At 28.7% G+C, this 24,532-nt stretch overlaps 1 protein-coding gene across 7 annotated transcripts in view; it reads right to left on the bottom strand.

Moving 5' to 3' along the window:
- Positions 1-1,458: 1,458 nt before the first annotated feature.
- LOC130668618 (EGFR adapter protein-like) overlaps positions 1,459-24,532 on the bottom strand; it is a 374,416-nt gene continuing 351,342 nt past the window's right edge. For 6 of the 7 annotated variants that reach the window (XM_057470973.1, XM_057470976.1, XM_057470974.1 and 3 more), the window contains 6 exons: positions 18,592-18,741; positions 14,870-15,124; positions 14,268-14,701; positions 13,925-14,143; positions 11,971-12,142; positions 1,459-3,022 (listed from right to left, as the gene is read on the bottom strand). In XM_057470973.1, coding sequence (XP_057326956.1) covers positions 2,813-3,022; positions 11,971-12,142; positions 13,925-14,143; positions 14,268-14,701; positions 14,870-15,124; positions 18,592-18,741 — 1,440 coding nt within the window. In that variant the 3' untranslated portion in view covers positions 1,459-2,812. The remainder of the gene's footprint in view (positions 3,023-11,970; positions 12,143-13,924; positions 14,144-14,267; positions 14,702-14,869; positions 15,125-18,591; positions 18,742-24,532) is intronic. The other variant, XM_057470980.1, reaches the window with a different exon arrangement.

Below are 24,532 nucleotides of genomic sequence, written 5' to 3' on the forward strand. Positions count from 1 at the left end.
AAATTTACATCATTAATTACGTATATTCTATTACTTTACATTTCTTGATATTAAATAATAATTTTTTATTGCACCTATTAGAATTATTAATATGTGATTATTAATGACAGCTAAAAATAAAATTGTAATGAAGTTAAAGTTATAAATTTATCTATTTTAACCTCAAATTAGTTATAATAACAAAACGGATCGTTACTATAGCGAAACGATCTTATTATTTCGGGATCCGCCTGGATCGTGATAATCACGATCCGATAGACCAGCACTTTCCGTATACAACGGATACCCAACCGAGGAGAGTGAATATCACGATACCGTTGAGTGATGAGCGCAATATTTTTTTCTCCGTGTACGTGCAATTCCGGAGTAATCATAAGAAAACCATCGAAAAATAAATTTACCAAATTTTTGGTCGTCTTAAAAACGGTCTTCGAGCTTCAATAAATTCTTTTCGATAATTATGATTGATTTTTTATTGCTCCGGAACCGTGCATAATAAAAAAATTCAAAGACTCAGATCAGAAAACTAGACATTTGAAGCTACAGTTTGACTTTTTGTTTTTATTGTACGACCATTTTCCTTCGAGTTACAAACTGTTGAAAATTACTAAAAAATTTGAAATTTTTTTAACATCCCTTAATTTTTGTAACCAGTGTATTTCGAATTTATTTAAATCATAAAATTCCTTATTAAATATTTTAACTTATACATTTTCAACATCGAATAATCAAAAGTAGGCAACATTAATTTATTTTATTGCCATTTTTATGATTTCTCTTATGATTTAATTATCAAATTTAACCCTTCGTCACTCGCTCAATGAGCGCGGCGCCGCCTTTTTTACAATTATGCAATTTTCTCATAATTACGGTGACGCATGACGTCGAAAAAATTAGAATGCTTGAATTAGACATTCTAAAAGAATTTCTAGCATTAGCCGCTCCTAAGAAATAAATTATTTTGTTAAAAAAAAATATTTTCATGCGAAAGAAATTGAAAAGCGGCGCGACGCCGCCCAGTGCGAGTTAGTAACCGGTAAATTTCCGCCGCGCGCTGCTGCCAACTTGTGTGTGGTAATATTCTCTTGTACGATATAGATGTATAAATATTTAGGTTTGACATTTAGGTATTCTCTCTTAATAGAGATACATTTTTTATTAATAATTAAGAATAATTCTACGCGTAATAAGTATTTTGTCACAAATAAAAATATGTTATTTAAATATTAATTATTATATTTACAAATATATATTTATATTATATGTAATTTGTGTATAATATTCAAGAAGAATTTCGAGGTTATAACCACAACAGATAATTGAATTTTATTTTGTTTTTAATTAATTTTGAGTTAAAATAATGAAAAAATTCTAGTAACAATAGAAGCAGAATTAATAATATTAACAATAATAATAATAATAATAATAATAATATCAACAATAAATAATTTATTAAAATACATTTGAGTAATAATTTTATGAGCAAGTGATTTTTTTACTACAATTGTTTTTAAAAAAAATTTAATTTTAATTGAAACGGAGTAATTCCTAATAAAAAAAATTAAAAACAAAATGGAAAATCTATCTTTTATTTTTTAATTTCGATAAATTAATTATTAAAAAAAATTTCATTTAGATTATTTTTTATATAGATTTAGCAATCTGAAAAATGTGGCAACAGCGCGCTTGATTTAACACGGCGGCGCAGCGCTCACCGCGCGAGTGACGAAGGATGAAAAAGTGATGCGGGTGACGAAGGGTTAATCATTAAAAATGAAAATATAATAAAAACTTGAAATATCTAAATGATACGAATAAAATTCCTAAATCAGGGAAAAAATGTGACAAACTTTACTGGAAAACCGGGAAATATCAGGGAATTTTGAAATCGTTTCTTTGTGGCCACCCCGGATACATTTTATATTTTTTTTATTGAATACAATAAAATATTTACTGACCCAAAATAATATTATTATTTAAATGTATAATTTAATTGTAGTATCGTTCGTACGTACAGATGGATTTTAATTATCGCTATCAACATTTTTATTTTAGATACGATAGTCTGGCGTATAAAAGCGTATGATCCGCCCCTTGTTTATGTCATATATATATACTTTTTCATACAATATATATTTTCGAATATAAACTATCCACACAACTTCTGTACAAGACTAGGTTTCAATAAATCAATCGAAATTTCTATTAAATTTTTTTTTTAGTTTTCATTCTAGTTTTTATCGTTTAAAAAAAAAATATCAAAGCTTTGTTATCCCAACTTTGTTTTTCCATTTATTTTTAATTCTTTCTCTTTTAATGAGAATAAAAATAATAATATTAATTAAATAAATGACAATGTTTAACAATAATTATAATTTATATACATATAAACACATTTACATTAAATTTATATCATGATATTTATCGAAACCACATTAAATTATAAATGTTTTTTTTTTAAGTTTCCACTTGGTCACAAAAAAATTTATCTTTATTCTTAAATGATTGATTTTTAATCGACTGTATATGGCAGTGATTTTAATGCATATGCAATAAAATTTCCGAGTAACCAAAGCTTTAAATAAAAATAAAAAAATAAAATTTTCTCACTTGACTTTAAAATACAAGAACGTATTTTATTTTGTTTATACTAATATTTAATTAATATAAATTATAAATTAATAATAAAATCTATTTTTTGACTTTCAATCTTAAATCGCCACAATAATTATTATCACTTTTACAATATATATTTATATTTATATTTAATTAATAATCACAATTAACAGTTTATTAAATAATAATTATATTATTAGACATTTAAATCAGCCATCATTTTACGAAAATCCGCCAGAGTATTGTAGTCAGGATCTGAATCAATGTCAGCAAAGTCTTTATTTGAATCCGTTTTTACGAAGCTGGGATTGTAACGACTTAAAGATAATGGACAAGGTAATAGTTCTTTCATTACTGAATGATGAGTTATTAATGCAGTTAGTGTTGTGAATTCCTTAGTAAAGCCCTGAAACAAATAATTTCATTAATTAATTTATTAATTAATACGAGCAACCTGCAGTCACTACGTGACTGCCCAAATATCACTACTAAATTTATAAAATACGCAGAAAAAATCGGTCTATCGGTTAACCCTACGGGCCAGCCCCAAAACCTCCCGCTGTTTTCGAGCTCGTTGAGCTCAAAAACACTATTGTGAGTACATTTTCGAGCTCTTCGAGCTCGCAAATACTTTGTATGCCATTGTTTTGTAAAAAACCATATTTTAGCATTTCTTTCTCCCACGATATCTCGCGAACGAATTAACCGATTTTGATGGTTGAGGCGGCAATCGACGTGTTTTATCAAGTTCTAAAGCTGATCAAATTTTGAAATTGATTTATCGAGTCGCTTTTGAGAAATTTCAAAAAAACCAAAAAAAAATTTTTTTTTGATTTCTTTCGTCAACGGTTTCTCTTGAAGAATGAACCGATTTTGATGGTTGAGGTGACATTCGACGCGGCTTATAAAGTTTTAGAGCTGATTAGATTTTGGAATATCCATCGAGCGAATTAAAAGTTATCCAAATAAAACATTTTTTAAAAAATTTTATTTTTGAAATATCTCTGAACGCACTCTACCGATTCAGTTCAAATTTTTACGGCTTCAAGATATTAACAAGCCGCGTCGAATGACCCCTTAAAGATCAAAATCGGTTCATCCGTTCAAGAGTTATGAATATTTACATACATACATACGTACGTACGTACGTACGTACACACATACATACACTCGGACATCATCGTGAAATTAGTCAGGATAGCTTCCTAGAACCTCAAAACGTCAAAATCTGATAGAAATTCGGTTTTTGCAAATCGGACTGAAACCAATAACTTCCCGAATTTTTGAAAATTTTCAATTTTCTTAGCGGGAAGTTAAAAAAGGATTTCTTGCCGCAACAAAATTTTAATTTGCACCAAGAAATTTTATGCATCATCAATTAAATACAAAAATTGTCTTGGGGCGAGACAAGATTTTTTTGGTCAAGAAATAATTCCTTACACTAAGTCATTTTTTCTAGTTCTAAATAAATTTTTGTTTTTAATTCACAATGCAAAAAATTTCTTGGGGTAAGTAAAAATTTTCTTTAGGCAAGTAAAAATTTTTTGTGTCAATGAATCTTTTTTTTTCTATGCACACTTTTTTGGCTATGAAAAGCTTCCTAAAACCAGAAGGGAGGCGAAAAATCTGTTATTTTAGAATAAGTAACACGATATAAATAACATAGATATATATTCAGTGACATTCAGTCATATTTAGTGACAGAATAATTAAAGTATTAATTTATCTAAAGAAAATAAATACGATCGTCTTTTTTCCCGCGTAATTTAAATGTAATTCGAATGATACAGATAAATCTATTTATCTCAATACTTGGAAATTGAAAAGAGTTTAAACTATGAAAAGGCACAATTTCAAGTCAAGACCTATCTAATGATACCCATTTCAATAAAATCAACTAATTCTATCATATAGATATGGCGGGAATAAAATTTTCCTTATCCTTTTAATAATATAGATTAATTAATATTATATTTTTATATATAAATTGAAATTTTTTAAAAGGAGACTTTTCTTTAGATAACTACACGGAAAAAACAGAATATTAAAAATTAATAAATAATAGTAAAAAGTGGAATCTGTTACCAATAATTAGTACTATTATGTACTTGATGCAAAGTAGTTTACTAATTTTTGTAGATTCCTTAAAACTACTATCAATAATTTCAAAAAGTAAGTGAATATTATTACTTTTAGGTATAATACGTGACTTATTAGTGAAAGTTAATTAATTAATGGCATAATCTATTAAAAAGTAATGATTGGTCAAATTAAGAATTGCTATCTTAGATACTGATTTTTCCAGCCGAAAATTGCAAAAGTTGCTAATCAATTATTAGCTTAAAATATCATTTATTCATCATTGTAAATTAATTTATAATATACATAAATCGAATAAGTGGTAAATAATAAAATGAAAAATTAGTATACTAGATACTGATTTTTTGCTCATAAAAATACCGAAAACTTTTAACTCTTATTTTATAAATTATATCCCAATTAATATAAAATGTTATTTATTCGTTATTATAAATTAATTTATAATATACATAAATCGAATAAGTAGTAAATAGTAAAATGAAAAATTAGTATACTAGATCTTTATATATTAATATGTACGTTTACTAATTTTTCGGTTCCTCATTTTTTGAATTTTTCTATGTTTATTTGAATAGTAATAACGGAAGATACTAATTTATCGATTGTTTTTCATATTAATTTTAATCTCCGAAATTACAAATTTTGCTCTTCTATGTGTATCAAATTTTAATATAAATAATAGCCATTTCGTAATATCTATAATGATCCTGGTTTGATATTAGTATCGAATATACTAATTTTAAGTCAAAAATAAACTACAAACTATTAAAATTTTGAGCACCATTTTTTTCCGTATACCCGGAAAAAAATGGATTTTACCTACGATACGAAAAAATCAATGGTCTAAATTTTTTGTCAATGGATTGAGTTCGATGTCGGTTCGACAATACAATAAAATTGATAGTCAAAATTATTTATCGAAAATTGACTCTTAGGGAAGTTCGCGAGGGAGTTAAAAAATGAAATGTCTACGTTTTCTAACCAAAAGACTTATGAAGTAGAAATTTAAAACAAATAATTTACTACGATAGGAGAAAATGAATGGCGTAAATTTTTTAAGAAAATTGACTATTTTAAAAATTCGCGGGCGCGTAAAAAATGAAAATTTTCACGTTTTTGATCTCTAAGATCTACTTTGATCACAAAATGACCAGCGAAGCGGGCGGGTAACGGCTAGTATATCAACATATATACTAAACCATGATAAGTAAACCTCTATGCACTAGGCTCTGTCCACTTCACAGTTTCCAATCGGAATAATTCCCATAGTAACATAGAAATTATTACTATGCTCACATAGGGGCATTTACTTTGCTATCATAGGAATGTTTCTAATGTCAGCGTTAAGATTTTCACTATGTCATCATAGGAAAAATTCCTATGCTTACATAAAAGAATTCCCAGGTTGACATTGGAAAAATTCCTTGGTTGAAATAATGCAACAAAATTAGAATTGAAGTTCTAAATGTTGTCAATCGAACAGCAATAAAGTATTTTCTTATGCAATTGTGACTACGATCTAAATAATGTAGATAGGAATTAAATAATGTTCATTTACTGGTCGTGTTCATTCACTGAACGGATCACGCTAAATATTTTTCCTATTTTTACAGCGAAAACTTGAATTCAAAATTAAAATCGAATAAATCGAAAAGTTGAATAACTCGGAACTTTGAACTCTTTGATTAAAGTTTCGAATATTGTCAATTTTAATATTAATCGATTAGAATTTCGAGTAGGGTCAAGCGGGTTAATTATAATAGTCAAGGCAAATTTAATGCTGTGTGCTAATAGCTTAGTTTCTAAAATCAAAACTGTTTTAATGATGAGCTCAGCTTATTATACTAAATTAGTCGAAAGTACAGTCGTAGCTTGTTATATACAACCATCAGGAGTTTGTAGAAGAACATATTTTTTGAAAAATCCAAGGCTTAAGCTCCCTCTTCTCTATAATTCTCAGCATAAGTTCTACATGCAAACGTTCCGTATGTGAGATGTTGCAAGTTGCTCGTTATGAGTAACAATTTAAATCGTCAATGCATATAACAGAATTGCTAATAATATAATGAGCTTTAACTGTATTTGTGTCTTAGTTTTACTTATCTCTCATAAAAAATATGAGATAATTGATAAAACATATTATTCTAAACTTACGATTAATTGAAATTTTTTGAATAATTCGAAACCTTGTGAATAATTTGGAAACTTACGAATAAGTCGCATACACGGAAAAAATAATATAGTAGTGGCAACTCTCTGGGATAGTACTGAGTGCTTTTTGTAAAAAAAAAAAATTCAGACAGTACCGTATGCTATCTAGACGGTATCCACTACTGTCCAGGATAGTACTCATAGTCTAGTCAACATGTGCCTTTTGGGTCAAAGTTTTTTATTCGCCTCGGAAAATTATGATCGAGGTGTCATTCGATTCGTCATCGCATCTAGAAACTTTTTGAAAAATTTGGAGTGGGGCGCGAAAAAATTACGAAGGTTATAAACAATTTAGTAAAAAAAAAAAAGGGGATTTTGTTTTTTGCGAATATCTCAAAAAGTAGTCAAAATTTTTGAAATTTGAAAAAAGATCCAAAAAGAGGAAGAAATTTCCTAAAAAAAAGTCCTATCTCCCCGAACTCTAGGACCAATATTTATAATTTTTCTAGAGGGTTGAAAATACGGCCGAAAACGGGAACTCTCGCTTGCGTAAGCTCCGCCCACTTCGGACCTTTAATAAAAAAATATTATTTAAACTAATTAAATATGAAAATTAAGAAATAAAAAAAATGCAGGCGCCTACAGGATAGATCAATGAACAATAATCCGGCGATCAAAAATTTTTATCGCGATTTTTCAATTAGTTATCCATTAATTAATTAACAATTTTTTGTAGCATGAACATCAACATTGAAAGTGCAATAATTGTTAAACTTTTAATCTGGAATTTTTTTCCTTTCATGGAGCTATTTTCCAAAGGCTATAGAATAGATTCCCGCTGGAAAAATTAAATCAGTATACAGGATACAGTCTAGATAGCATACGGTACTGTCTTAAATTTTTTTTTTACAGAAAGTACTCAGTACTATCCCAGAGAGTTGCCACTATTATATTGTTTTTTTCGTGTACCTACAATTATCATACATAAATATTAGGGTGTTTCAAAAAAATAAAACAATTTTTTTTTTTCTTATGGTATCCAAAAATTGAAAGTATAACTAAAAATAAAAATTTTGGTACCATTCCGAGCTCTTAATAATGATATTAAGGTTTGCCTCAATCCATTTTTCTATTTTCCATTTAAATAACACGGGAAAAAAAATTTTTTTTTTTTAGAATTTTCCAGCTCATAAACCAATCAACGGATTTTAATGCACAACAAATGTTTTTGTAGGAAATTGAACGCTCTACAAAAAAAGTCTCTGATCATTTTTTGATAAATCTCACTGTTCAAAAGTTATTTAAGCTTCACGTCTAATTTATAGTAAATTTTGAGATTTTTTTTCTTTCCCGTCGAAACTATCAGTCTTATCGAAAAATATCACAGGAACTTTTTTGTAGATAATTTTATTCCTTATAAATTATTAGAAATAAAATTTTTCGATATTCTGCGTTGTTTTCAAGTTATTTCCATTTTAATGTCAAGCTCTTAAAAAAATAGATTTATGATTAATTCTAAGAGCTTGACATTGAAATGAAAATAAATTGAAAACAATGCGGAATTTCGAAAAATTTTATTCGTAATAATTTGTAAGGAATAAAATTAGCTACAAAAAAGTTTCTATGCCATTTTGTAATAAGACTGATAGTTTCGCCAGAAAGTGAAAAGATCTCAAAATTTACTATAAATTTGACTTGAAACTTAAATAACTTTTGAGCAGTGGGATTTACCAAAAAATGATAAGAGACTTTTTTTGTAGAGCGTTTAATTTCCTACACAAATTTTCATAGCGCATAAAAATCTGTTGGGTGGTCTGTAAGCTAGAAATTTCTAAAAAAAAAAAAATTTTTTTCCTATGTTATTTAAATGGAAAAGAGAAAAATGGATTGAGGCAAACTTTAATATTATTATTAAGAGCTCGGATTGGCACCAAAATTTTTATTTTCAGGTATACTTTCAATTTTTGAATACCAAAAAAAAATTTGTTTTTTCTGAAACACCCTAATAAATATATTATATTGTTATTAACAGGGATTCATACTTCTATCTCTATTACACTCAAGTCCACGAACGGTACTGTCTTGTTGCACTTGTGCAGTAAATGGAAACTTTGGCCGAGTTTTTCTCCTAAACAAACGAATATTGTCAAACAATTTAAGCGCACTGCGCTAGATTAGACAGTAGTGCATCAAAGTGCGGTCTGTGTTTTGTATTAAGAAATTTTGTTTCCGAAAAAAACTCAGCCGAAAATATCTGATAACCCCTGTTAATAACATAATATAATATGGAAAATCAAATTCAATCAATATGAATGAAAAAACTGTAATTTTAATGTAGTATAAAATATGTTTTTCATGATACCAGCATCGAAACTTAGTTTCAGTGTCTCTACAGCTAATCGGAACAAGCTAATTTAAAGCCGATGCTGTAAACAACTACTAGCGAATTCGTAATTCGCAAATACTTTCATACAGTAGGCAAAAACATGCGTGTTTCTTCCCTTGGGAAGAAACACAATTGTTTCTGCCCGGTGTCAGTTATATTTAATGTTCATTTGCAGCCTTATTACTCTCATTTGTTTACTTGTCACTTTAGTTTACTCATTTAATTTTTCAAGTGACAGTTTTGATGAACCAAATAAAATTAATAAAAAACGAGTGAAAATAATATTTTTGTCTTATTTACTATTTAATAAGTGATTGTCAATTACAGATTTCTCATTCTCTACATTCTCTACAGTTCTCCGCATCATCGGCTTGAAATTAACTTGTTTCTTACTGGCTGCTGACACTGAATCTTCAAGTTCCGATGCAGGAAATCATGAAATTGTATATTACACACCTAGAGAAGTAAAGTAAGAAATGTCTCAGATCACATGTAATCGGCTTCGCCTCGGTCAACAAACATGTGGTCTGAGGCTTTCTTATTTACTTCCCGAGGAGTGTATACTATTTTTCTCCTCAACGGAGGTGCACGGAAAGAAATGTATGGTGCTTATCGTCATACTATTATTATAGTATTGCAGCCAGTACCATAAGTATGGCGTTATCTACTATACTGTATAGTACAAAAATCTTTGCGTAGTTTACATGTCTGTATAGCGGGATAGACAATATCAGTATGGGCTTGAGTCCCATACTACATTGAAGGAACGGCAATGCCACTAGGCTGCGTCACAATAGATCTTTGTGGAGTAGTCAATACACTATCGGATTACCATCAATACTGCGTAAATGTAGTTGCTAATTTTTTTATATAATCTTTATTAATGTCAATAATGCTGTACATTAATCAAATGAAAAAAGAAATCATAATCAAATTAATTTGAAAAAGAAATTATTAATACTTATTTTCTTATTCATCTTTTAAATTTTACAAAAAAAAATGCCTCATAATTTAAAAATTAATTTTTTTAAAAGATATATTTCTATTATTTAAAGCAATCAATATATTTCAGAACATTTTTATCATATTTTAATTTCCACTGAATCCCATCGAGAATTTTTAATTGGTATGAAGTGATTCAATCGAGAATAAAAAAAACATATAATTTATACTGAAAATAATTAATATTAATAATGACATAGATTTATCATTAATATTATGTTCTTATATATTTCTCTACTTATAAATATTGGGTTTACTCTTTTAATATTTATAGATAATACATTTAAAACTATAACCAAACATAACCTATGTTTTGACTTCAATAAACTTTGGTACTACTACAATATAAGCATACGTAATTTTACAATATTGAATAGGGTTATCTGCCTGACGCCCATACTGGCATAGACTCATACACCATGATTATTGTGATTGTTACCATTCCCGTATGGTCAAATCATCTATACATACAATTTTTAAACGAATGAAAAAATCCTTGCTACCATACAGTATGGTGGAATCGACCATACAGCATAGTGCTATCCGCGAAAAATTTCTTTCCGTGTGGAAAGCGGCAACTTCGTTTTGCACAGCGGGACGAAAGTTGACGCTTTTCGCCCGGAGGTGAGAAAAATATAGTGTGTGACTCAGGATGAAACACGATTTCAGATTAGGGTGAAATTGGCTGCCCGAGCCTACAGCTCGGGCAGCCATTACCCGCAGTCTAAAATCGTCTTGTTTCATCCCTTGTTACACAATATACTATTTTTTTTCTACACGGAAAAAAATAGGCGCTGCAACAGGATTTTATCCTGTTGCTCCCACAGAACTGCATCCTGTTGCAGCACCTATTTTTTTTTTTCCGTGTACTGGGTCTCTTACCTTATCGATCATTTTTTTACGCTGGGGTCAAAATGTTACCATTCGACATATACGTCATTTTACAGACATGTGTCATTTAAGGGTTAAGATAAACTTTAAGTACAATCAATTGAATAGCAATTAACCAATGACAAAAGGCTAGTTTCTTAACTTTTAACCCAATGGTGTTTATAATTTACACATAATAATCACAGTATTGAAATTGGACGATCAAAGTAAAATGAGAGAATAGAAGAGAAGCACATTTGATTTCCCTATGGTCCTTTCTATAAAACTCATATCCAATACGTTTGCTCGCATGTAGTCATAGGTTGTGTATATCCCATCACGGTAACTATCCTTTCTCTCGAACCCCTTCACCCTTTTTACATATATAAATATATATATATCTATATATCTATATAAATTTTACTCTCCCACCGGTAGACTCTACAGAATGTGCAGTCTCGACATCCTCAGGATTATACACGTGAAATTCCAATCGTAAAGTTTGTTGGATTAGCCGGATCATCGTAGTCTCCGTTTAGTTCTCAAATTCGTTACGAGAGAAACTCGTAACTCGATGTATATATCGTTTCTCTTTACTCATCCCTTAACAGTTACAACAAATAATAAAAAAAGACTGAAAAATATCTAACTATTTTAACATCTCAAATTTTAACAATAGAAACTTTTAAAGTTTACAGGAAATTGTTTCGAAATAGTTTGGACTTGAAATCAAATATTTATTGATTAAATTTTTCATCAAATATCTTCCTTATCAATAACATTATTATTATAATTATATGATTGTTAGTTATTTGTTAAATTATTATGAAATAATTGTAACATACTTTTATCTTGTAGCCTTTGTTTGTTCGCATGATGAGATAGTGAGCAATTCCACTCGGTTGAAAGTCACGTGGTACACGTAACGATAATGCATAGCATCCAGGTTTGCTGGTACTCTCTCTAACCATGAAAGCACCTTCCGGTTCTTGGCTCAACACCTCTAGTGTTATTTCCCTGTCATCATAAATAACATTGAGCTTGTGGAAATGCAAATCAACAATAGAAAGACTATCATACAATACATTTACAGGGTATATGAGTAAGAGGTAAGAAGTTAACGCCCGCGCAACAATGATGCCTTGATAATCATCACGATAATAAGCTACATCGCTGGCGGTCGTACTGTCAAACGTCATGCAAACCAAACTAATTACTTTGATAATTTTTTCATATTTTATAATATTACACTGTATATACTGTAAAAAATTTGGAGTGAATTCGGAGTAATTAGGGATTTTAATTCCATCCAAATTCACTCCGTCACTCGGGGTTTAAAAAAAAAATTACTCTATCAGGGTGGCCACGAACCGGGAATATCGGGAATTATCAGGGAATTTAATGCAACTGGGAAATATCATGGAATTGTCAGGGAATTTCGAAAAGTATCCGGGAATTAAATTGTAACAGTTCAAAATTTAAAAAGTTTTCAATTATACACTAGTTGTAAAAATTAAGGGATATTAAAAAAATTTCAAATTTTAAAGTGATTTTCAACAGATTGTAACTCGAAGGAAAATGGTCAAATGACAAAAACAAAAAAGGCAAATTGTAGCTTCAAGTGTCTAGCTTTCTGATCTGGTCTTTAAATTTTTTCATTATGTGCGGTTCCGGAGTAATCATAAGAAAACTATCGAAAAAAAAAATTTACCAAATTTTTGGTCGTCTTAAAAACGGTCTTCGAGCTTCAATAAATTTTTTTCGATAATTATGATTGATTTTTGATTGCTCCCAAACCGTGCGTAATAAAAAAATTCAAAGACCCAGATCAGAAAACTAGACACTTGAAGCTACAGTTTGAATTTTTGTTTTTATTGTACGACCATTTTCCTTCGAGTTAAAAACTGTTGAAAATTACTAAAAAATTTGAAATTTTTTTAACATCCCTTAATTTTTGTAACCAGTGTATTTTGAATTTATTTAAATCATAAAATTTCTTATTAAATATTTTAACTTATACATTTTCAACATCGAATAATCAAAAATAGGTAATATTAATTTATTTTATTGCCATTTTTTTGATTTCTCTTATGATTTAATTATCAAATTTAATCATTAAAAATGAAAATATAATAAAAACTTTGAATATCTAAATTATACGAATAAAATTTCTAAATCAGGGAAAAATGTGAAAAACTTTATTGGAAAACCGGGAAACATCAGGGAATTTTGAAATCATTTCTTTGTGGCCACCCTGTCTATATACGGAGTAAATAGGGAGTTTGTTTTTTTAGCGGAGGGATTTCAGAGTGATCTGGATTTCACTAAAATCCGCACTCACTTCGATTCGGCGTTTTAGTATTAAACTGAACTTTTTTTAAGAGTGAATTTCACTCCGACCCGGAGTTTCAATATTAAATTAAACTCCGGAGTAATTTTCCTCCAAGTGGATTAAATAAATAAACAGTCATCCGATCCGCATTCACTTCGGATTTACTCCGCGTTCACTCTGCACATTTTTTACAGTGTAATTACAGTGTATGTAAAATCGCTAAGAAATCCGGAGTGAATATGGATTTTATTTCAATCCGAATTCACTCTGTCACTCGGAGTTTCGGAGTTGAAAAACAGTCACTCTGCATATGGAGTAAATAAGGAGTTTTTTTTGCGGAGTTTTAGGGTTAAAATAAACTTCTCTTCGGAGTAAACTTCACTCTGAGGAATTTAATCCGCGTTCACTCATTTAATTAATACCAAGAAAACACATACTTTTATATATTATATAATATATAAACAAACCTAGGAATACCAGCTTGGAACCAAGGCGCTTTTCGAAGTTCACCTTCTTCACATCGATTATTAAGACTATCAGTTCTTTCGGGAAGTGGCGGTGGAGTTGGCGTCGAGCCGTGAGTACTTCCATCAGCCGGAACCGAACTACTTGAAGTACTTATTTGTGATCGGCGTTTTGTTTTAAAATCAGTATCTCCACTATTAGGCGAGTTATCAGGTGCTAGCCTATGAATAAAAAAAAAAAAATAACTTATTCATCATTATGTTTATTAAAGTAATTTTTTTATTAAATTGGTACTTTAATATTGTAATTTATATCGACTCGGTGATGGTTGAATAAATTCAGTACCTGTTGTTCTCAATATTTAAATTCTTGGTGGTAATTGAAACATTGATAGTATTGTCGATATTGTCCGATAGTTGAATTTTATTGTAAGTCGTTCTTGTAGCCTCGTTGTCAATAATGGCTTCATTTATATAGCCACCTGAGTGCGGTCGATTTGTTGGACTAGTTGGTGTACTACTGCCGCTTACCAATGGACAACTGTCGTCTTCGGTATTTAGACCCAAGACACCACCCGTAAGACCCATTGTTAGCCGCTTTATCAGCGGCGGTTTGTCTGTTAGTCTCTTGTACGAGTTAAGCTCCGTTGGTGAATTACTTTCATCACTGCTCGGCGTACTTTGTTGCGAAATGCTCTTTGGGTCATCTTGGTTTGTTATTGGACCAAGGACGTTGGAAAATGGGTGAGAAGGTCGTAGTCCTGGTATGGAATTAGGTGTCTGTAACATTTATTTTTAAATAATCTTTAAGATGAACAAACAAAAAATAATAATTAATGGGCTATAATTGCAACAACTTTTTTTTTGATTGAGTGGACATGTCGAGACGGACAGACAGACACGATAAATTAATTAGTAAATGAATATAACGAGAAAGAGTAAACATACCTTGACGGTTGGGATTCGCAGCGTGGGCGAGCCGGCACTACCGATCTGTACGTTCATGTCCGCTGTTGATGTGCCGTTTCCAGAACGAGACGTGGGCGCCGTTCGACTCTTCAGCCACGAATTCGAGGATGGGCTTCTGCAGCCACCCACTAAACCACCACTACCACCACCACCTCCTCCTCCTCCAACGCCACCACCACCACCACTGATGCCTATATTCACTTTTGAATTATTGTCACCTCCCAGTGGTTTATTCTGCAATTAAAACATAAATGACTACTGTGCTGTCAATACAATACATAAGTAAATAGAAATAAAATTTAACGGGTATTTTATTAAGTGTAAATATTTTCATACTGATGCTGTTTCAATTTTTTTTTAATATATATTTTTTAATGTTATATCTTGTAAACTAGATGCCGAAGATGGTTAAAAACTAAAACTGACGTTAAATCTTGGGTTAACTTTATAATTAACGTAGTCAGTAAATAGGACACCTAGTGCTAGTTTGTACAGGGACTTAGTGGTTTCCTTGCTAGCTTGTTGTTGACGTTATACCAAGAAATACTTAAAACTTTTTTAAATATATTTTTTAAAACGTGTTTGTACAAATTTTTATAACGTCAAACCAGTGTTTTCTTTTTAATTAATATCTACTTTATTAAATTTTTTTTTTTTTATTGTACATTTGCGACGGTAAATTTATAACAAGATAAGTAAATAGTCAATTTATTTTTTGAAATTATAAATATACTCGACGATGAAGTAAATAAAACATTGCATAAATAATTAAATCAAACAGAAAGACAATGAAATATAGTAACTATTAGGGGGACTACTAGTGTGAAATTTTGAAAAATCAATTCATTTTTTTTTTGCATATTTCGATAGCCTATACACTGAGAAAATTAAATAATAGGAATTACTACCTAGTTATAGTAAAATTTTTTATCATCAATCCGATAGTAGTGAATACTATCTAGATGATTGTATAAATCATCTGCACTCAGAAAATTAAGTAATTGTGTTTATTATCCTAAATTTTTAATTCCAATCATCTAGAATGATTCGAAAGTTTTCAAATGCCAAGATAGTTAGTGTTATAATTTTTTTTTAATAGAGATAATAATATCAGAATGATAACGGTTATTATCAGGATGGTAAAAATTATCATCAGGATGGTAACAGTTACTATCAGGGATTGTAAATATTATTACGATCTAGATGATTTATTCAATCATCTAGATAATATTCACTACTATCGGATTGATAGTAAAAATTTTACCATCACTAGATGATAATTCCTATCATTTAATTTTCTAATATTCACCATATTTATAATAATTGTTACAATCCTGTATGTTAACTAGAGTTAATTATTATTATTATTCTAAATAGTTATATTTATAATCGAGATTGTAACAGCTACCATCAGAAATTATAATAGTTACGAGGTTAAAAAAATACTAAATGTTAATAATGACCAAATTTTATTTATTACTCAGTACTTGGTATTGGATTGTTATTTTGATGAGCATACTCAATCATTCAAAGTTATTGACAGAAGCTCTCTCGCTTGGAAATTTTTATTTTACGCTGATCTAGACGACTGTACAGTAACTTATTTAAACATTTTAAACAATAAAATGTACATTACTAAATTATGGATTTAAATAGAAAATATTTGTTTACAATTTAAACGCAAAATTAAAATAGGGCTGGTACGCCAATGAAGAGTTTATAATATAAATAATTTAATACTTGTATTTTAACTTTTAAAAAATTGTCATTTTCTTTTAAAAATTTAATAAATAAAACCTAAGTATGTTTGTCATCATTTCATTTTTTTTTTTTCAGCCCGAGGGTGATGGTACGGGAAATACCTTCTAGCTTAATAAACTTTTTGGTTTTTTTTATTTCACGCACTGTGAAGGTCGCTATCACACAGCAGTGGGGGGATTTTTTTTTAGCGTTGGGAGATTATGAATAACTCGCTGAATTTTGAATTTTTTTGTCCAAAAATTTTATCTCGTATTCATTATAGATCCACAAATATATCCTTAAAACATTAGAACACTCAATGCAGTAGTTTTCTTTAAAAAAATTCCCAAAAATCATCGTTTTTTCAGGCTATCACACTGGGGTCCCTCTTAATGATAATAAAAGTTTATGACCATTTTTTGTTTAAATGAAATTAAAAAAAATAAAACTGTATTCTTGTCAATAAAAATAATTATTACTTTTAGGTGTAATGTTGAGAAAGTTTGGGCGCAAAAAATTATATCGTCTTATTGAATATTAATTGAAGTTTGTAAACGATATTACTGAAATTTGCTTTAATTTGAAGAAATAGAAGAGTAAATATTTATTTTAATGTTTAAATAATTAAAATAAATGAATAACTCAGTTAGTAAGTATAAATAATACTACAACGTACAAGAAGAGAAGCAAAGGAAATAGAATAAATATTTATTAAGATAAAGAAATGCACTTAGTTTTAATGCCAGAACATAACTGACTATCGGGTTTTTGTTTTTTTTACAAGAAATTGAATCGCGTAATTACAAAATAAAGCGAGGGTATTTGTGTTGTACGGATATTCAGTAGGATATTTAATTAAATATTTATTTTCGTTATATATAGGGATGGGCGGGGGAAGGGTGAAAGGAAGTGGTAAGTTTTCGAGGACTTAAATACGTTAAATCTTTTTTTTTTTTTTTTTTTTTTTCTAAAGATATTCAAAGTAAATAGAAAAAATTTTCAGTTGCCGTTAAAAAAAAAAATCATTTTTACGGGCATAATGAAATACCCCCTAAAAAAAGGTGAAAAAAAAAAAAATTCTTGATATTAAATGAATTTGATTAGAGTAATTTACATTTAAGAAAATGCCATCTGGCAGCCAGAATGGAAGGTAGATTTTTCGAAAATTTTTAGCACCTCCCTGACTTTTCGCTAGCTCGCGCTTAGTTTAAAACGAAGGCGGCTCTTTTTCATTTTTACGAAGGTTGAAGATCAGTTTTTCAATCCGAGATTCTTAATCCGCGATAATTATTAATAAGACATTTTAATAAAAAAAGGAGTTAATTTGCAAAAAATACTATAGAGTACAAACACTTACTGGGTTTGAAAATGGGGCATGTAATGTACTTAGAGTAAAATCTTTATAAAGTTGCTCAATGTAACTATTTTCTCATCTCAAATTATATTTAAGAGAAGAGGTTGCTGTTTATTATTAAATTTTAATATTATATAATTATATAATGGTTTTTTGCAATTTTTTTAAATTTAGAGGGTGTACGGGCAAAACTGACTTCAGATTCGGATTCAGCGCGTCGAAATACATAAAGATAGATAGGTCCTGTCAAAAGTACAGACCACTTTTGTTTTTTGTGGGCCGGTGTAATTATTGCATTAATTATTAATTAGAAAGAAAATTCATTTTTGATTGATAATATTTATATCTAAATTTAAGTTTAAAAATCGAGTTTTAAGAAAAGGAAGCAAGTTAGAGAAATTAAAATAAATTATTGAAAAAAAAATATAAAATAAGGTAAGAGACCCAGTACTCGATCAGGGAACTAGTACCCGATCACTTCGAGTATTTTTATATCTATATTTAGTAAAATTTGGTAGGTATAGATATACAAATACATGAGTGATCGGATACTGGGTCTTGATAGTTTTAATACTTGAGTATAAAATATTTAAAATTTATAACTCACCCAAACGTTCTTTTGTTCTTGTGGTGTATCTTTCCGATAAATAGTCGTTGACTGAGGCGAGATCACATCTTGGATAATTGGCTGGCGCTGTAATTGCGCCACGTATGCCATACGAAATGCATTTCCAACAATTGTATTTAATTCTTCAGCCTGAAATTAAAAAAATTAATTATTATTATTTAAATATATGCTTATTATCAGTATTAATATATATATATATATATATATATATATATATATATATATATATTTATATACAACACACATTAGTGTGAGTACATAAGTTAAGTGTAAATGTTTGAATTTTCGGTTTAAAATAAACTAACACGAAATTTCTCTCGACGGTCTCTGTACAGGAGAATACCATCTGACATGCATAAGAGAATATACATATATGTATTTATGATAAAATGAGAGACATATGTAGGACGTAGATAGAAAGTACATAGTATATTTGATATAAATGCTTTTGCTGTTTCCACTGTGGTCTGCATTACTGGTTGCTGCCTAAGCCGGATATATATTTGAACAGGGAGAGAACAAGTCAGGAAGTATGGGTTGTAGCACATGTAGGATGTTTATAGATGCATATTACACGCATATATATATGTATATGTATATAATATTTTTCGTTTTCAGTCTTTTACTTTTCTCTTACTACATCTGCTTCGTCGTCTTTTTCTCAAAAAGTCAGCACTCCAAATACTTGTACCGCGAAAATGTTATACGCGGCTCACTGAACTTAATACATACTTCCATCTACATATAATATGTATTTTAGAGTGTTTAATGTACATAAAATATATATATGTATTTCATAACTCGTGACGTCATCATATATTTGTTAGAAAAAAAATAAAGTTGTTATAGTTTTTGAATGAAATAAAGTTGATTGATCGTTATTAAAAAGAGCAAATATTTATGAAATAAAAAATTTTGTTTGTCTAGTTCGAGTATGTGTCATTGTAGAGATATGATATCCGGGGAATTTAAATCCAGTCGATATATTTATTTCGTGAAAAATAATAAAAAAAAAGAAATTTACATGCGAAATAAATACAGTAAAAGCAAGCGGATGTGCGAAGTGTCAATGTCAGTTTTGGCTTTTCAAATAAGAAACCACAGTGTACTGTGAATGGGAGACGAAGCTTGACAGGGATGAACTGTCCAGAGGCTTTTGTCTGCACTATGGTGAACTGAAACCTGATCAGTGGCCTCGGAACTGCGGTTCAGATACTGGCAATGCCACATTGCAGTTATCCATGTGTACGTTTCACAATGTCACGTGTTTCGTTTGCTATTTGTGTTTGCCCACTGGATTTATTATTTTTATTTGGCTCAATTCCTTTTTTTTTTAATTTTATTCAACATATTCGTGCACTATATTTATTTTACTTTTACAAATTACTTTACTCATCAGTTATATGTCGCTGACATACTTTTTCACTCATCATCATCGCTCAATTTAAACTTTAATTTCTTGTCAGCTTTGTTTTTGTAAACCATAAAAAATTTTTCATGTGCTAATAGAGGCTTTTTGTTTTATAAAAGTTTTATTCATCATAAAAATTTCATTCTATATAAAAATAAAAAAAAAAAAAACTAGAGTTTAACAAGTGGAATTTTTTTTAAAAGATAAATTTTTCACAAGTTTTTATTCATTTTTGTTGTTTCATATATAGATTCAGGTTGATATGGATAAAAATAAAAATAAAATATTTTAAAAACTGAGTTAAATTAACATCATTAGAGCGTTCCAAACGATGTAACTTGAAAAAGCGGCGTAACGAGGCGAAGATTCGTTTTGTATTTTTTTTTTTTTTTACATAACGATACAATATGTGAATTAATTAATGAGTATATATTAAAACGACTAAAAAATTGTCAAGTTTTAATGAGAATTTTATTTATTTAAACATGAATAATTTTTCTTCATTCTATTTTATCGGCTATTAAATCGACAATAAAAATTATTGAACGAAAATTTTTTTTAAAAAATAAAAAATCTATTATTTTAAAAACAAATATAGAATGACAGTAACTTTTAAATATTGAACGTGAATGGAAAAAATAAAAGTATAAAAACAAAGCAATTTACTGAAGGATCATCTCGTTTCAATTAAGTTTTAAATTACTTTAAATCCTAAGATAAAAAACTTTGTAACAAACTTTTTATAAAAATCTTGGCAATTTAAAATGTTAATTAAAATAATATCATTCAAGTTACTAATGATATTGAAACTTTTAAATAATTTAATTTGTCGGGTATATTATTTATTGATACAATCACGGTTATTAGAGATACATCCAATTAAAGTCATTGATCTCCAGGCAACGCGTACAATAATTAATTTAAATTAATTATTATATAATATGAAATTTGTTTGATTATGCTTTAAAATTAATAATATTTTAACTAACGTAATTATCAATTAACTTTATTTAGTAAATAAATTAATTGATATTTCGGTTAATTAATAGAGGAGGGCTGGGCAAAACGGGTTATCCTCGAAATTTTATAAGAAAACATTTTTTTTTAAATGCTTTTCAAACATTCGAAAATGACTTTGGTAAATATAATTGAGCATTGTTTTGAATTTTTTTTTGTTAAACTTTTTCAAAAATCGAGTGTCAGTCGAAAAATGACTTTTGTTTCATGATAAAAACTATTAAATTTTTTTTTCTTCCTTTGTATCAAATAATTATGTAAAATATCATTTTTCTTCATGTAAATTACTTACAAAAAAATTTAATTTAATCAAATTAATTTAAGGTTGAACGGACAGTACTCCGTAAGTCATAATAGAATCTAAATTTTTTTTTTTTTCAGATTAAAAATTTGAATACGAAAATTCATTACTATAATTTAACCGTTACCTAACATTATTATTAATTAGATTAATTAAATAATTTAATTAACAAAATCAATAAATAGTCAACGTTTGATTTAAGTATTTTTTCACAAAACGTAGACCTGGCAACATCGCGCTTAACAGCTGTTTATATTTACCTCGATGTGTAGTGTTAAGTTGTAATAGGTTATTTGTAATAGCAAAATGAGTAATGCAAATTAATTAAGACACAATGGGCGATTTGCGTGAAAAAGTATTGTAAATTGGAAAAATAACGTCAGTAAACGCGTGAAAATGTAAAGTGTTGAGTGTTTATACATTTCCTTTTTCCCTACTGCCAATTACATTCTTAATGTTATAATTATATCTTAAAATGTATTTTTTTTCCACAGTTTAATAAATTGAAAACAATAAATTCTTTTTTTTATAAAGAAATATAAAAACATAACCCATAAAAATGCACAGGAATTTTTACAATTCGAAGTTGGCGCGTTTTATTCTATGCAACGTTGCCACACTGCGCTGAATCACGTGATTTATTTATTTTTAAGTATGGTAGACTGATATTTTCGTGAATTTCTTATTTTTTGCATTAAAATATCTTGAAAGCCTTCGTCAGAAAATTTTCATTTTATTTTTAACGTATTTTACGAAAGTTGAATAATTGAAATAGAAGTTTTATGTTTTTTAATCTTTATAAGAGTTAGTCACATAAATCGATATATGTGAATCTCGCCAATATCCTCTATAGGCTACATGTTAAATTTCAATTTTTTGATAATTTATTTAACGATAACCCTTCGTCAGATCTATTCCAAAAAATTAATTTAGACGTATGAGATAGCAATTCATAACATATCGAAAAATTAGCTTTTGATTTTGAAAAGTGCATTCATGTCTGAGCTACCTTTTTTTTTTTTACCTTATTTAGGGGGTGACCCATTTTGCTCGCAAAAATACAATTTTTTTTTTTCAACGGCAACTGAAAATTTTTTCTATTTACGTTGATTATCATTAAAAAAAAAAAAAAAGATTTAGCGTATTTGAGTGCTTGAAAATTTAGTACTTCCTTACGTACCCCGTTTTGCCTGGCCCTCCCCTACATATAATAATCAAATAGTAGTAAATGAATTAATTGATAAATTTATGAAAAATGTAAACGAATATTAAAAAGTAAATATTTTTATTAAATTATTGGTATAAATATTATTCAAATATATTATGAATATTTAGAGTATATTTTATGTAAGTTATAATGTAAATTAAGATTATTTTACTATTAAATACACAGCGGCTTTTACCAATAACAATATTCATAAGAGACGTTAAGAGAGCCCCAAGGTAAGACCATAGATATTGCGTTAATTTATGTGTACGCCGCATTGCATTTTATCTCTTCCGCTTCTTCATAATTAGACGATTTTTTATACTCGACATTACATTAATTAACATAAATGTATACACTTAAGGAATAAATCCAACATGAATATCGTTACATTACAAAATTTAATTATTTAAGAACGTTTTTTTTTTATTTTAATTATTTAAAAATTTTTGTTTCAGTTTGAGCTTAAAGACAAAAAAAAATATATATTCGTTCACTGCTCGTTAAAAATGACTACAATTAAATGTACGTTTTTATGACATCTAACTTTAACTACGTGAGTCTCCATATTTCATATAAGATTTTTTTTTGTTCTTTAAAAACCTTAAGTGGTTGTAGCATGAGTCGAGGGTTGTAATACAAGCGCTAATTATAAATTCAACCCTTTAAAAAAAAATTAGACCGGAATAGTATGGTAAAAATAGTTTGCTCTAATAAAATTTATTTATTCATTTATGTATGATTAAATTAACTATATGATGTATAAAATATTATATATATTTTATATATTTAATACCGTTATCGATAATGATACTTGCAACAAAAATGTCGATCATTAAAAATTTTTAAGAAGTACTACAAAAAAAATTTATATATATATATTTATAATGAAGTAATTTAAATATGATTTAGAGGATATGAGGTAATATGGTAAGCAGAGGAAGTGAGTTATAGTTGATTGGGTATTTTGGTTGGGTCGTTAGTCCGACATATGTAATTTGGACAGTGGTATTTCAGCACGTGTTCACAAAATATGTAACATGTGTATTTTGTGTTGCTCCAATAGGATGCAGTTTGGATGCTGAAACCACTAACACATGATGTAATGTTAGGGGCTAAAGAGATAGAGAGAGCATATATATATGTATATATGGTAGGTACATATGGAGATGAAAGTGTATGCTATATTATATGGAGAGCTGGTTCAAGAGGAGAGCCTCTTGGCATTCTATTCACCAAGTGGAAACGCGTGCGTGACAGATATATTGTCTCTCATGTGTTAAGTCACGCACACTAATCTCAAAATCGGTTTGCCGCATACAATGAGCATCACAGATCACGGAGAATATATTATATCTATATTTAAATAAATACTGTAAATTACAACCGTCAGTAACCGCGCAGTTAAAAAGTTTTCTTTAAATTTAAAGCGAATTACTTGAAGTTATTCACAAGTTCAAATCATTCAAAAATATATATTATAAATTAACGTATTTATATAGATTATTTTAACTTTTTTTTCAAATGTCCAAGTCGTAAAAATTAAAATAGCAGTGCATTTTATTTTATTTAAGTCCAATAATTGTTTTTTTGTTGTCATAAGTCAATTAATTTTGAAGCTGAGAGTTATTAAGAAAACCGTAATTTAAAAAAAACGTAATTTTAAGGGGGACCACTGATGTGAAATTTTGAAAAATCAATTCAATTTTTTTTGCATATTTCGGTAGTCTATTCTTTCAAAAATAACATACTACAATTTCTGGTGCATTTCTCGAATAATTTTTTGGAGTTACGCTTATCGATTCTCGAAAATACATTTTTCAAAATTGCTGCATCTATAACTCGAAGATGAATCATCCGATCGATTTGATTTGAATTGTGGTTTCTTTTATATATGTTTCTACGTGTACCATGAGCCTCCAGTTATTCGATCGAATCAAAAATGTAATTTTGGCAGGCCAAAAATCATCAAACTTTCGCGCAA

Source organism: Microplitis mediator, chromosome 5, assembly GCF_029852145.1.
Source record: "Microplitis mediator isolate UGA2020A chromosome 5, iyMicMedi2.1, whole genome shotgun sequence".
NCBI lineage: Eukaryota > Metazoa > Arthropoda > Insecta > Hymenoptera > Braconidae > Microplitis > Microplitis mediator.